General features: G+C 39.4%; 1 protein-coding gene across 1 annotated transcript in view; it reads left to right on the top strand.

The window, feature by feature from the left end:
• Nucleotides 1-11,597, top strand: part of LOC306845249 (myosin-binding protein C, fast-type-like) — a 29,644-nt gene extending 18,047 nt beyond the window's left edge. The window contains exons 7-28 of the mRNA XM_079377937.1: nucleotides 646-702; nucleotides 1,141-1,313; nucleotides 1,497-1,629; nucleotides 1,783-1,907; nucleotides 2,426-2,531; nucleotides 3,370-3,530; nucleotides 3,669-3,834; nucleotides 4,080-4,186; nucleotides 4,275-4,304; nucleotides 4,398-4,540; nucleotides 4,917-5,076; nucleotides 5,192-5,296; nucleotides 5,481-5,669; nucleotides 5,790-5,924; nucleotides 6,062-6,229; nucleotides 7,803-7,891; nucleotides 8,009-8,204; nucleotides 9,537-9,676; nucleotides 10,184-10,343; nucleotides 10,472-10,608; nucleotides 10,722-10,908; nucleotides 11,212-11,597. Of these exons, the coding sequence (XP_079234063.1) occupies nucleotides 646-702; nucleotides 1,141-1,313; nucleotides 1,497-1,629; nucleotides 1,783-1,907; nucleotides 2,426-2,531; nucleotides 3,370-3,530; nucleotides 3,669-3,834; nucleotides 4,080-4,186; nucleotides 4,275-4,304; nucleotides 4,398-4,540; nucleotides 4,917-5,076; nucleotides 5,192-5,296; nucleotides 5,481-5,669; nucleotides 5,790-5,924; nucleotides 6,062-6,229; nucleotides 7,803-7,891; nucleotides 8,009-8,204; nucleotides 9,537-9,676; nucleotides 10,184-10,343; nucleotides 10,472-10,608; nucleotides 10,722-10,908; nucleotides 11,212-11,243 (2,899 nt within the window). The 3' untranslated portion in view covers nucleotides 11,244-11,597. The remainder of the gene's footprint in view (nucleotides 1-645; nucleotides 703-1,140; nucleotides 1,314-1,496; nucleotides 1,630-1,782; nucleotides 1,908-2,425; nucleotides 2,532-3,369; nucleotides 3,531-3,668; nucleotides 3,835-4,079; nucleotides 4,187-4,274; nucleotides 4,305-4,397; nucleotides 4,541-4,916; nucleotides 5,077-5,191; nucleotides 5,297-5,480; nucleotides 5,670-5,789; nucleotides 5,925-6,061; nucleotides 6,230-7,802; nucleotides 7,892-8,008; nucleotides 8,205-9,536; nucleotides 9,677-10,183; nucleotides 10,344-10,471; nucleotides 10,609-10,721; nucleotides 10,909-11,211) is intronic.
• Nucleotides 11,598-12,368: the final 771 nt, after the last annotated feature.

The following is a 12,368-nucleotide window of genomic DNA, read 5'->3' as shown; positions in this document are numbered from 1 at the left end:
TATGGTTTGTCAGAGTGACTTTATGTTTTAGATGCTGCTGTAGGAGTACATAAATTTAGTGCACATGCTCCTCATGTTCATACAAGCAAGATTGTATGATACTCTTGCATATCATTGAGGGTCTGTTGCCAGAAGCAGCTCTTCTGAGCAGTAATAATCTCATGGACTGATTGAGAGATGTTTTTCCTCGTGTCTGAGAGTTTGACTCCAGGTCCAGCTTGGAGAGGTCTTTGTTTAGCCCCAGGACTGAGCCAGACTCCTTGATCTACTCTTGAGTTCCTCAAAGAGCATGATGCTAGCAATACCATAGGTTTGTGTCATAGGTTTGAGTCCCAGGGAATGCATGAACCAATAAAATGCATATCTTAAATGCAGTGTTAGTTATTTCAGATGAAACCTTTGACAAATTCATAACTGTAATTGTCGGTAATATGCTGCTTGTATCCTTGATATATACAAAGGTTTCAATGGATGATCTTTTGTGCAATATGGATGTTCCATGGATGTTCTTCATGAAATTTTATTTTTAAGAGTGTGTAATAGTAAGCATCTGTTATGTGAGTTTATAGTAAACTGTATTTATGAAAAACATGATATACTCCTAATTGTTTCTTTTTCTTTTTAATTACCTTCTGTCATCTGTAGGGGAGATGCAGGAGAGGATGCAGGTGAACTGGACTTCAGTGGTTTACTCAAGAAAAGGTTTGGAAGATGTTCTACACCCTCCATGGTTTTTCTTCTCACTCTGTTTACTTTATGTGCAGTTGAAGGGCTTCCCTTTCACTTTCACATCATGCTTTCTGCAAATTGCATACATAGTTATCACTGCCTCATTATAATTAATTGTGTCATTTATTCACTGCAGAAATTTAATATAGGCTTTAACATTGACCATTAGTTCTGTCTGGGGTCTGAGAAATTTGGATGAGTCAAATTTCTAAAATATGCATGCATATTTCATGATACAACTGAGCAGCCTCATTACTATCAGCATACTCGGTTTTGAGTAGGTCATAGAAACATATTAATAGAATTTGAAGGAAGTACAACATCACTGGGGTCCCTAGGACTCAACATAAAAATGGCCAATCGCAACCAAACATGAAGATTAACCATATTTTTGGATTCCATGTGTCTCAGAGAGAGGAAGCAGAAGGAGGATCCTGAGATGGATGTGGATGTGTGGGAGATCCTGAAAAATGCCAAGCCATGTGACTATGAGAAGATCGCCTTTGAGTACGGCATTACTGATCTCAGGGGCATGCTCAAAAGACTTAAGAAGATGAAGAAGGTTGAGCCCAAAAAGAGTGATGGTGAGACACATGATGGATGTACCAAGTCATGATTCCTCACACACACGTACATAAATATGAAGGGTACAAATCCAAACCTAATATGTAATTTAGATTTTTTTTTAAAAACAAGCAAAATAGATTTGGTATTGGTGGGCGAGTATTGTAATGGACTGAATATGTTAGTGCTGCTTCTGTTTTAAGCTTTCCTAAAGAAGTTGGATCCTGCTTACTCTGTGGAGAAAGGAAAGAAAATACTGCTTAGTGTGGAGCTGGCTGACCCCAACGCTCAAGTCAAATGGCTAAGAAATGGACAGGAGATCAAACCTTCAGCCAAGTATGACCTTTTGTATTTGTGTTTAAAAGTACTGGAATAAATGGTTTTACACAGCACTTGAGAGGTGCACTGGTCATCATTGATGATCGCTATTGATGGTTGATGCTCGATGCCTTACATGAGGCTTGTGCTGAATTTCTCTCTTTCTGTTAGATATATCTTTGAGAGTGTGGGTGGTATCCGTAAGCTCACTATTAACAAGTGCACCCTCGCTGACGATGCCGCATATGAATGTGTGATTGGAGAGGAGAAGAGTTTCACTGAGGTCTTTGTCCAAGGTACACTGTCATTATCACCATCTTCATCATCATCAACATCAATGACATCATTAGCACACCCCCCTTTTTGTAATTTATTTGTTCTTTCTGTTTATCTGTCACTGTCCTGTGTCCTGTCTGTCCTTTCCAACTCCTTATTTTTATTGCTGTGATCAATATTATTATAATTATTTTTTTATGACTTTTTTACTTTCTTACATGTAAAGCACTTTGAATTGCCATTGTGTGTGAAATGTGCTATATAAATAAACTTGCCTTGCCTTGCCTGAGTGGTAGCCATCTGCCTATTGATTATTTTAAAACTGTCTATGCTGTCCGTCCTTACCTTGTATTTACATGAGCCATGTTTTTTTTTTTTTTTCTTGAGCCAAGTCTCTGCATCTGTCTCCCATTTTAGTTCTTCATGGATATCTTCATGGATATGTGGCATCGTAGCTGCTCTGTACTTTGATGAAAATGTTGTTAATTTTACAGTGTTTGATTGTATTAACCACTTATTGGTGTGTTTATATGAACAGAACCACCTGTCACCATCACTAAGATGTTGGATGACGTCCATGTGGTGGTTGGGGAGAAGGTGGAGTTTGAGGTTGAAGTGTCTGACGAGGGAGCCAATGTGAAATGGTGAGATACTGGACCAAGGTGGTGACACTAACCTGGTCAGTTGGTCACCAGCTTCTTTAGTTCAGTAAACAGGCCTACAAATAAATTGACAAACTGTACAAATTAAAATGCTGAAAACATCACCAGCTGACTAAATTAATTTCATTACTATCAAGGTCAACATCACTAATTATTGTCATTGAACATTACCAAGCCATTATTAACATTGAATAGGCTAAACGGCAAATTATCCGACTGATTTTTTGTTTTTCTTTTATTACCAACAATTATAGAATACAATGACTCATTTAGCAACTACTATGGTTATGTCAAAAAACACAAAAACCTATTAGCCTATAATAAATGCCACATTTAGTTTCAGATTATGCATTTTTCTCTGTCATTACCTCTCTCTGCTTAAATGAGTAATGTGGCTGAGCACTGTCTGTGACTGCTTGTGCTTTTCGACATTTCTGCTCAAGTTCAGACAAGCAGATGGAAAACTTTCCAGTGTTATTATATACTCCTCATGGTGTTAATTCTTTCAGCTTTGAGGCTTTAAGATGTACCTTAATTTACATGCTAAAGAAATGATAAAAGCTCCAGTAGGATCAATCCTCTCAATACAATTACAGTATCATACGTATCTTTCAAGGTTGTTTTCTACTGTATCAAAGGACAAACTATCTTTCCATCCAGTTTTTTTCCATCCATGTTCTCTTTGTACACGTCCCACTCTTTCTCATTTTATCTTCAGTAATTTTGGCATAAATTGCCTTCCTCGGTTTCTTATGAACATTATTTCCATCTTTGTCCCTCTCTGTCTCGCTCTCCCTCTGTCTCTCTTCATCTCTCTCAGGATGAAGGATGGAGTGGAACTGAGCCGAGATGGAAAGTATCGCTTTAAGAAAGATGGGACAAAGCACTGGCTCATCATCAATGAGGCAACCACAGAGGACATTGGAACATACTATGTGTACACTAGTGGGGGGGAGTCCAAGGGAGAGCTGGAAGTGGAAGGTACTTGTTTTGATAGAGTAAAATGACAATTCTCCCTTCTTAGTCCTTCCACCATTTGGCTGGTATTTAAGTTATGTTTCTGTATTTATTTTTAGTATTAATGGACACATTGTCCTTCTTTCTCTTTCTCTATTATAGAGAAGGAACTGGAGGTTTTGCAGAGTATAGCTGATCTGACACTGAAGGCAGCAGAACAGGCTGTCTTCAAGTGTGAAGTGTCAGATGAGAAAGTGACTGGCAAGTGGTTTAAAGATGGGGTGGAGGTCATTCCCAGTAACCGCATCAAAATGACACACATCGGCAGGTATAGCGGACCACCTACAGCCACCCTTATCGATTCATGCATAAGCAGCATCACCTCGTCCTTGACCTCACCAATATTGCTCTATGCCAGGACACTAAAAGCGATTAGTCATCAAGTATCCATTATGCTCTTTCTTATTGAAAGAATTGTATTCTTTCAGTAGTGTATTCATTGCTATTTGGGTAAAAATAATGTGGCATACACTTCTTATGTTGTGGTAACATTTTTACATCCTGGTATCTCAGGACTCACAAACTGGTGATAGATGATGTAAAACCTGAAGATGCAGGAGATTACACCTTTGTACCAGATGGTTATGCTCTTTCTCTTTCTGCCAAACTCAACTTCTTGGGTAAGAGAGAAAATCAAGAGTTATTTTCTTTTTTTAATCAAATTTAAAATTTCAGCATTCACCAAGCTTTTTAATTTTGTACCCACAGAGATCAAGATTGATTATGTTCCTCGTCAAGGTAAATGTCTGACCTGCATCGACAAATCTAGCAATATAGCTTGTGTAAGAGCGACAGTTTTTTAATGACACAATTCTTTCTTTCATTAACCAGAACCACCAAAAATCCACCTGGACACCACTGGCAGCTTTGTCAACAAAAACACCATTATCGTCGTTGCAGGAAACAAGCTCCGGTTTGATGTTGACATTACAGGGGAGCCCCCTCCCACTGTATGCTGGAAAAAAGGAGATACAGTGAGAGCTTCCTGGCAAATTGTCACATAATACCATTTTATGTAAAGCCAACAACACATATGGGCTTGTTTTCATATCAGATTCAGTGAGAAAACCCTGCTGCAAAGCCCAGCAGTGCTGGTCACAATCATATGTTGTATTTCAAATTGTGTCTCTACCACACTTAACCATCAAGAGTCAACCAGCTTACCCATGCTGTGGACCCCATTGATTAAGATTTTGCTGGTAAACACCTACACCAACACAAAACCAGCATGGAAATTCATGCTGATCTTTCCAGCAGGAAAATATTCACATAGGATATGCAAATCAACTTTGAAATGTAGCATCTCCAGCATATCAGCTTGCTTGAAAGCATGACGTTTGTATGATGCAGGAGATCTCTGAAGCCGAAGGGCGTGTGAGAGTGGAGACCAGGAAAAACCTGAGCTGCTTTATTATTGAAGGGGCAGAGAGATCCGATGAGGGCCTCTATCATATCATTGTAACCAACCCAGCCGGAGAGGACAAGGCTGATGTCATGGTTAAGATTGTTGGTGAGTTTATGCATCTTAACCATCTGCAACCCTCTCTTTCTGTGCTCATTAGCTGCTTTGTCAAATCTCTTCATTACAACTCTTCACCCCTGTACTTTTTCTGTGCTGTGTTCAGATGTACCTGATCCACCTGAGAATGTGAAATGCACTGGGGTGGGTGAGGACAGTGCTTCTGTCCAGTGGGATCCACCTAAATTTGATGGTGGAGTTCCAGTGAAAGGTAAAATTCTCGCCATTTGTGTATGTCTCCAATTTGACAACAGATATTACATCGTTGTAATATTTTGTCAGTATGCTCTCAGTCTTGCTTTTTTTTAAACATACCCGGAAAATATTTAATTAGGTTATGAATTACATTGATACATGTGTGGGGAAACCCCTTACACTTTTGGTGTACTTTCAAGGTTACTTAATGGAGAGAAAGAAGAAGGGCTCATCCAGATGGACAAAGCTGAACTTTGACATTTATGAGTCCACAACATATGATGCTAAGAAAATGATTGAGGGTGTGTTATATGAGATGAGGGTATTTGCTGTTAACAGTATTGGCATGTCCCAGCCCAGCGCCAGCTCCAAACCCTTCATGCCCATTGGTTAGTTCCTCATCAGGCTGTCTGACACAACTTTTGGTTTATTTTATTGCTTTTTCAATTCAGTTCATATATTTCAGCTCATTCAGCATTCCTTCTCTTGGTTTTCCTGCTCCTTCACAGCACCAACTAGTGAACCCACACGCCTGATGGTAGATGACGTTACAGATGGTACCTGTGCTTTAAAATGGCTTCCCCCAGAGAGAATTGGAGCCGGTGGCATCGATGGGTACATCATTGAATATTGTGTTGAGGGAGGTGAGGCACGCGGTGGACTTTGCTATAGAGCTGACATAGAGTGCCGTCTCAGTGAAGTAATTGTTTTTGATAATTTTTTGACATGTTTACATATCTTATTGGTGTGCCGCTTGCTTTGCTCCTGGTGGAACTCACAGCCACTGAGTGGGTGCAGGCCAACGAGACCCCTGTTGAGAAGAATAGTTACAGGGTCAGAGGTCTGCCCGTTGGAGAGAAGATGCTGTTCAGGGTGACAGCTGTGAACATCGCTGGTCGTAGCCCTCCGGCCGTGATGGCGCAAGCTGTCACCGTTCGGGAGATTGTCGGTGAGACTCGCACACATGCATACTTGCACACAAACAACATACGATACATTATCAGGAATCAAAAATGGAGCTAGTGGAGTTTAGTTCATTTCAAACTCATGAAAACTGAAGAGATGAACCTTAAGCCAATATTCACATATTGATATATTGTCTTCCAAAAAAATAGGAGAAAATAGGGATAAATATTGCTCAAAACAACACTGGATCTCACTGACCGTCACTGTATGAACATTTTTCCACATATCTTCTTAAAGGATTAGTTCACTTCTAGAATAAAAGTTACTCACCCCCATGTCATCCAAGATGTTCATATCCTTCTTTCTTCAGTCAAAAAGGAATGAAGGTTTTTGAGGAAAACATTCCAGGATTTTTCTCCATTAGTGGACTTCAATGGGGATCAACAGGTTGAGGGTCCAAATTGAAGTTTCAATGCAGCTTCAAAGGGCTCTACACAATCCCAGCCAAGGAGTAAGGGTCATATCTAGCAAAATTACAGGTAATATTTGAGGAAAAAATTACCTGTCCTCAGGCATTACATAATCAGATTGGAAAAGTCACGCGTGACGTTTCCAATGTGATTACAGTGTTTACAAAGTGAACGTGCAAAGAAAGTCAAACACCCTTTACAAAAAAAAGGTAAAACAATGATATAGGATGATTTTGAAGTTGAAAATGAGATGGCGTTTTTTACCTTACCCTACCTTTCGGAACCAAAGTACACAGACGAAGAACTAACCACATGTGACCTTTCCAACGTGATTACGTAATGCGTGAAGACAAACACTGGGGTGATTGGGTTTTTTCTGTAGCTGGGCCCAGACTCTGGAATAAGCGTCCACCCCCATATGCACACTGATCTGGGCCTTTTTAAAGCTATGCTTAAAACCTATTTATTTAGACTGGCTTTTAATATCTAGCAATGTTGTGACATTTTTGTGTATTTTATGTAATTTTTTGTTGTTTGCTTATATTTTTGTTTTTAATTGTCCTCTTTTTATTGGAAATCACTTTGAGTGTTGTAAAGGGCTATATAAATAAATGTTGATTGATTGAAATGTTGATTGACAAGCATTCACATGGCAGAGCTAGTGCAAGATGAGCACTTGTGGTTAAAAAGAATAGAAACTGTTTTGTTTTTTTTAGAAAATGACCAATCGTTTCACTAGATAAGACCCTTATTCCTTGGCTGGGATCATGCAGAGCCCTTAGAAGCTACAGCTGCAATTTGGAGCTTCAACCCATTGGTCGCCATTGAAGTACACTATATGGAGACAAACCCTGGAATGTTTTCCTAATTCCTTAATTTCTTTGCGACTGAAGAAAGAAAAACATCTTGGATGACATGGAGGTGAGCAAATTATCATGAAATTATTATTATGGAAGTGAACAAATCCTTTAAGTGATGAGAGAATTTTCATTTTTGTGTGAACTATCCCTTTAACTACTCAATGCAGATTTGACACAACACACTTGTCTTTGACTCACTGAACATGAAGTATAAACACCCCACTGTCTGTTGTCATTTTCAGCAAGTTTTCTTCTGTCTTTTTCCTCTCTCAATCTCCTTTCTCAGAGCGTCCTAAAATCCGCCTCCCTCGGCAGCTTAGGACTAAGTACATCAAACGAGTGGGTGAGAAGGTCAACCTTGTCATTCCCTTCCAGGTCAGTCATGCACATACATTCTTCTGCTCTGTACTTATGTAGTGCTACTTTTCCGTTCAGTCGCTGCTCTTTGCAGCACTTCAAATTATCGACTTACACCATGTCAACTGCTATCAGGGCAAACCGCGTCCGGTGGTGACCTGGCTCAAGGATGGCGCGCTTCTAGACACCGGGCTGGTGAGTGTCCGCACAAGTGATGTGGACACAATCCTGTTCATCAGGCAGGCGGCCAGAGAGCACTCTGGCCAGTACACCCTTTCCGTGCAGATTGAGAACATGGAGGACAAAGTCAATCTTCAAATCCAGATTGTAGGTTAGTGTCAACAAAATGATTTGGTTGATGTTTTAATAGGGATATGCACAACAGCATAATTTCAAATTTAAGAGTTACAGAGGCGTGGGTTGGCTGAATTATAAATTTGACTAAGAAGTCACAAGCATTCACTTGACTTAGGTTGCACACACTTCTTAGGGCCTTTACATAAGATGTGTTCTTGTGTTTAATAAGTACTGTGCAACCAATTTGAACAGAATGCTGGGATCTTGTGATAGGTTTTTTGTGGTTTTTTTAAGAATTTTACATTTTAATCATTTTGTTTTGATATCAGGATAAAACCTCCCAAAGTGTTGTTGTGTGATACAAGGCTGTGTCTCTATGAAATGTTTATTCCAACTTGACATGCCATCATACAAAATGCAACCCTCGTGGCAGGATGCTCAAAAAACAGGGAGATGTGATGCGATGACTGAAGACATCCACCACAATGAGTACGGATGTACTTGCAATGGTTTAATGGTAACAAAAAGGTGAATTTAAAGATGCAGATAGTTTTACCTTGCAAACAGAAAACTAAATGTGAAAAAAATACAAAGTTTTGTTTAAGGGTGTTGAAGATGCTGCACATTCATTTGTGTAGATCAACATTATAGACATCACTATATTGGACCACAAATACAGTGATGACAGAAAATTAAAGGATTAAACTGCACAGTTCAAAAGGTTAATTTCCCTGCGAAGTGAAGTGTGAGTCAGGTTAATTTTGTTAACCTGTGGAAAGTGTTTGAGGATCACTTTGAAAAGTGACGCTGAATTTCCAACTCCTAAACTGTCAGAAAGGTTTCATATTAAACACTTACACTTTCACCAAAATCGAGGATGTCATAGGTCAGTTTGGTTGCAGGGATTATTCTGCGGGGTGTTGTTTGGATTATTCCTGGTGTTGAACGGGATTAGGATAGGATTAGGGGACACTCACTCTGTGTTCCCGCTGGGAGGTAAGCTAATGAGAGTGCAAAAACCCTTCAGATGAGCCAGACAGCCATTTAGTCACAGTTTGCTGCCAGCATCCCAGCAGCCTGCCCAGGATTAAAGCCGCAAACTCCAACTCTCTCGCTTTCAATCTTTTTTCTCTCTTTTTTAGCTTGATCTCACTATCCTTACCTCACGCTCATGTGCTCACCCTCTTTTTTCTCTTCTCTCTCTTTCATTTTTATCATTCCTCTGCTCACTCACTTGTAGCGTCTTCTCCGTTTAGTGCACGTTAATTATTCTCATGGTTAAAATTAGGATAGTGTATTGGTGTCAAGATCTACAGTAATACCTACAGTCCTTTTTTTTCTTTCCCTTTCCTTCCCGTTCTCACAGACAAGCCTGGGCCTCCAATTGCTGTCACTGTAACTGATGTTTGGGGCTTCAATGCTGCTTTGGAGTGGAAGCCTCCCAAAGATAATGGCAACTGTGAGATCATTGGCTATACCATCCAAAAGGCCGACTTGAAAACCAAGGTAAACCAGCTACAGTACCTACTGTATTGGCCAACAGTATGTGAATACTCCTTTATAATTAGCAGGTTAGGCCCCTTAAATCTTAATGCCATTTCAGAGGTTTGAGTGTTTCCAACAGTTTTGAGAGGATTGTTTTCCGCTCCTTCTGCACAAAGTGAGCACCATGAAGAATTGTTTACTGAACTTGTAGTCAGGTGTGAGAGAACTTGACTAGCCTACACTAGATTTATTAATATTTCTGGCTGTTATATACTTCAAATCAATAAATAAACCTGAATGGTTTTATGTAGTCTGCGATTTATATATATATATATATATATATATATATATATAATTTATTTGAAGTCATTTAAAAAAAGAAGTAGCACAGAAAACCTAGCATATCAACTGTAGAAGATATAGATAAGGGTTTGTATCTAGGTTTTGTACAAGGGCAATAACAGCAGGTGTTCTTTGTGTGTATGGCTGTTTAACTAAAAATTTGTCTTTTGCTGGTTCACCTGTTAGGAGTGGTTCACGGTTTTTGAACACAATCGCAGACCTAGTTGTACCGTGTCTGATCTGGTGATGGGGAACGAGTACACCTTCCGTGTGTTCAGCGAGAACATCTGTGGCATGAGTGATGATGCTGGCATGTGCAAAAACACAGCTGTCATCGCCAAAACAGGTATACTGGTGGTTTAAAAACTCATCTTGAAACAATGAATGTTGCTTTACATGATGATTATTGCCCAAGTGTCTCTGCTGAAGCGATACTTGTAATGTGCAATCCTATTTCCATTCTCTTTCTCGTAGGTCTTCAACAAAATCTGCAACCCTACAAGGAAAAAGACACGTACCGCTCTCCTAAGTTCATCACACCTCTCATGGACAGGTCTGTTATCGCAGGTTACAGAGCTGCCATCAGCTGTGCTGTCCGTGGGTATCCGAAAGTAAGTGTTAGTATAGTCCCTGACTATATAAACCCATTCACCCATGCAGTCGCTTCTAAGCCCATTAAGCAACAATGCACTCTCTTTCTCATTCGCTTTTGTTCTCCTCTCAGCCAAAGATTATATGGATGAAAAATAAGATGATTATTGGCGAGGATCCAAAGTATCTCATGCAGAATAACCAGGGTGTGCTGACTTTAAACATCCGTAAGCCCAGCTTGTTTGATGGAGGGAAATATACATGCAAAGCCATCAATGACCTGGGAGAAGATGAAGTAGAGTGCAAGCTGGAGGTTCGAGGTAAGACAAAAATCTCCATTATCTCCAGTTTGTAACTCTGACTATGACATAATATTTAGGGATGCACAATAAATCAGTACCTTGGATATTTAATTGTGCATGCTCATTTCCTCTATTTTTATATTTAAATTACATTTGCCTCACTTAATGCTACTCATTAAAAACACTGATAATTTAAAACTATAACACAAAGCCCAATGTTATGATGCCAAAACTCACTTGTAGCATTTAAAATGAGTTTAGTTTGTGGCTAAACCCTCAACCCTCTGTAATATTTTCTAATGTAATCTTGTTTTGCTTAAGTTGTAACAGAAAAGGAGGAGGCAAAGAAGTGAACGAAGATACCCTAAAGATGGCTGTCAGACGGCATCATGAGTGTCAGAAAAGCAATAAAAAATAGAATTATCGATTTAGAATGAAATTGTCATTATATGCTGTCTCTGTGTTTTTACTTTTGACTCTTTACAAAAAGTACTGTGGTGCTACCAGATAATACCATTGTATTCGGTGATATCCCTCGATCATTTACCATGTTATTTACACGGTACTTTTACAAAAATACTCAAAAAACAAAAAAACACTAAACAACTATGGTAATACCGGTACTGTTTTGTGTGAGTATAATTGGGCTAGTATAATATTTTTTCTCTGACGGTATGTCAAGTTAAAGCTTGAAATAAAAGTACATGAAAAATAAAAAATTTGTTGTTTTCATAGTAAACTTAAAATGAAAGCCGCCATATAGACGTTTGTTTGTATGTTTGTGAACAAAATGATATCATTCATCCCCTATGTCTGCTAGCTGATCAGGGAGAGTCTCATTAGCATATCACACTAGAGACTCATTTACGCAGCCATCAACACTGCCCCAATTAGCTCTCTCCCACGTCATTACTGAGCAAATGAATTACGGCTAATTTACACACCGGTAAAACAAACACACCAGCGTGGCTCCGCTGGGAGAAGCGGCGGCCCGGGCCCCGAGGTGCGCTCGCTCCAGGACGGTGCTGCCGAGTCCCTGATCCGTGCGACAGAAGGTGGGCTTGAGAAATTAGAAAATAGTTATTTGAGCAACATCAAGACATGAAATGTATTTTTTTTTAAAGTAAATACCACGTACGTTATTATACGAGGAGTGAGGCGGAGGCCGCTGAATGTGTCAGTTTGTGAAACAAACAAAAGCTTCTCGAACTGACCAGCAGATGGTGCCCCTAACTTACTCAACAATAGCTTCAGGACAGTCACACGATTTCAGCTGGAATGAAGTTAAATTGGACCCTTACTTACATCCGAACCCATATAAATTAATAATAGCCTATGACCTTAAAGGATTTAAGTTACTTTCACTAAAAGTTCACTCGTTGTGTTATATCCCCTTTTCTTTGCTGAGTATGATAAGAAAATGTACAGACATGCACAGTGTGGAAATATGTGCAGTAAGTAGCCTATTAGTGTAAAAC

This window comes from Barbus barbus (genome assembly GCF_936440315.1).
Source record: "Barbus barbus genome assembly, chromosome: 3".
In the NCBI taxonomy this organism is placed as follows: domain Eukaryota; kingdom Metazoa; phylum Chordata; class Actinopteri; order Cypriniformes; family Cyprinidae; genus Barbus; species Barbus barbus.
This window is presented reverse-complemented; position numbering and strand designations above follow the sequence as displayed.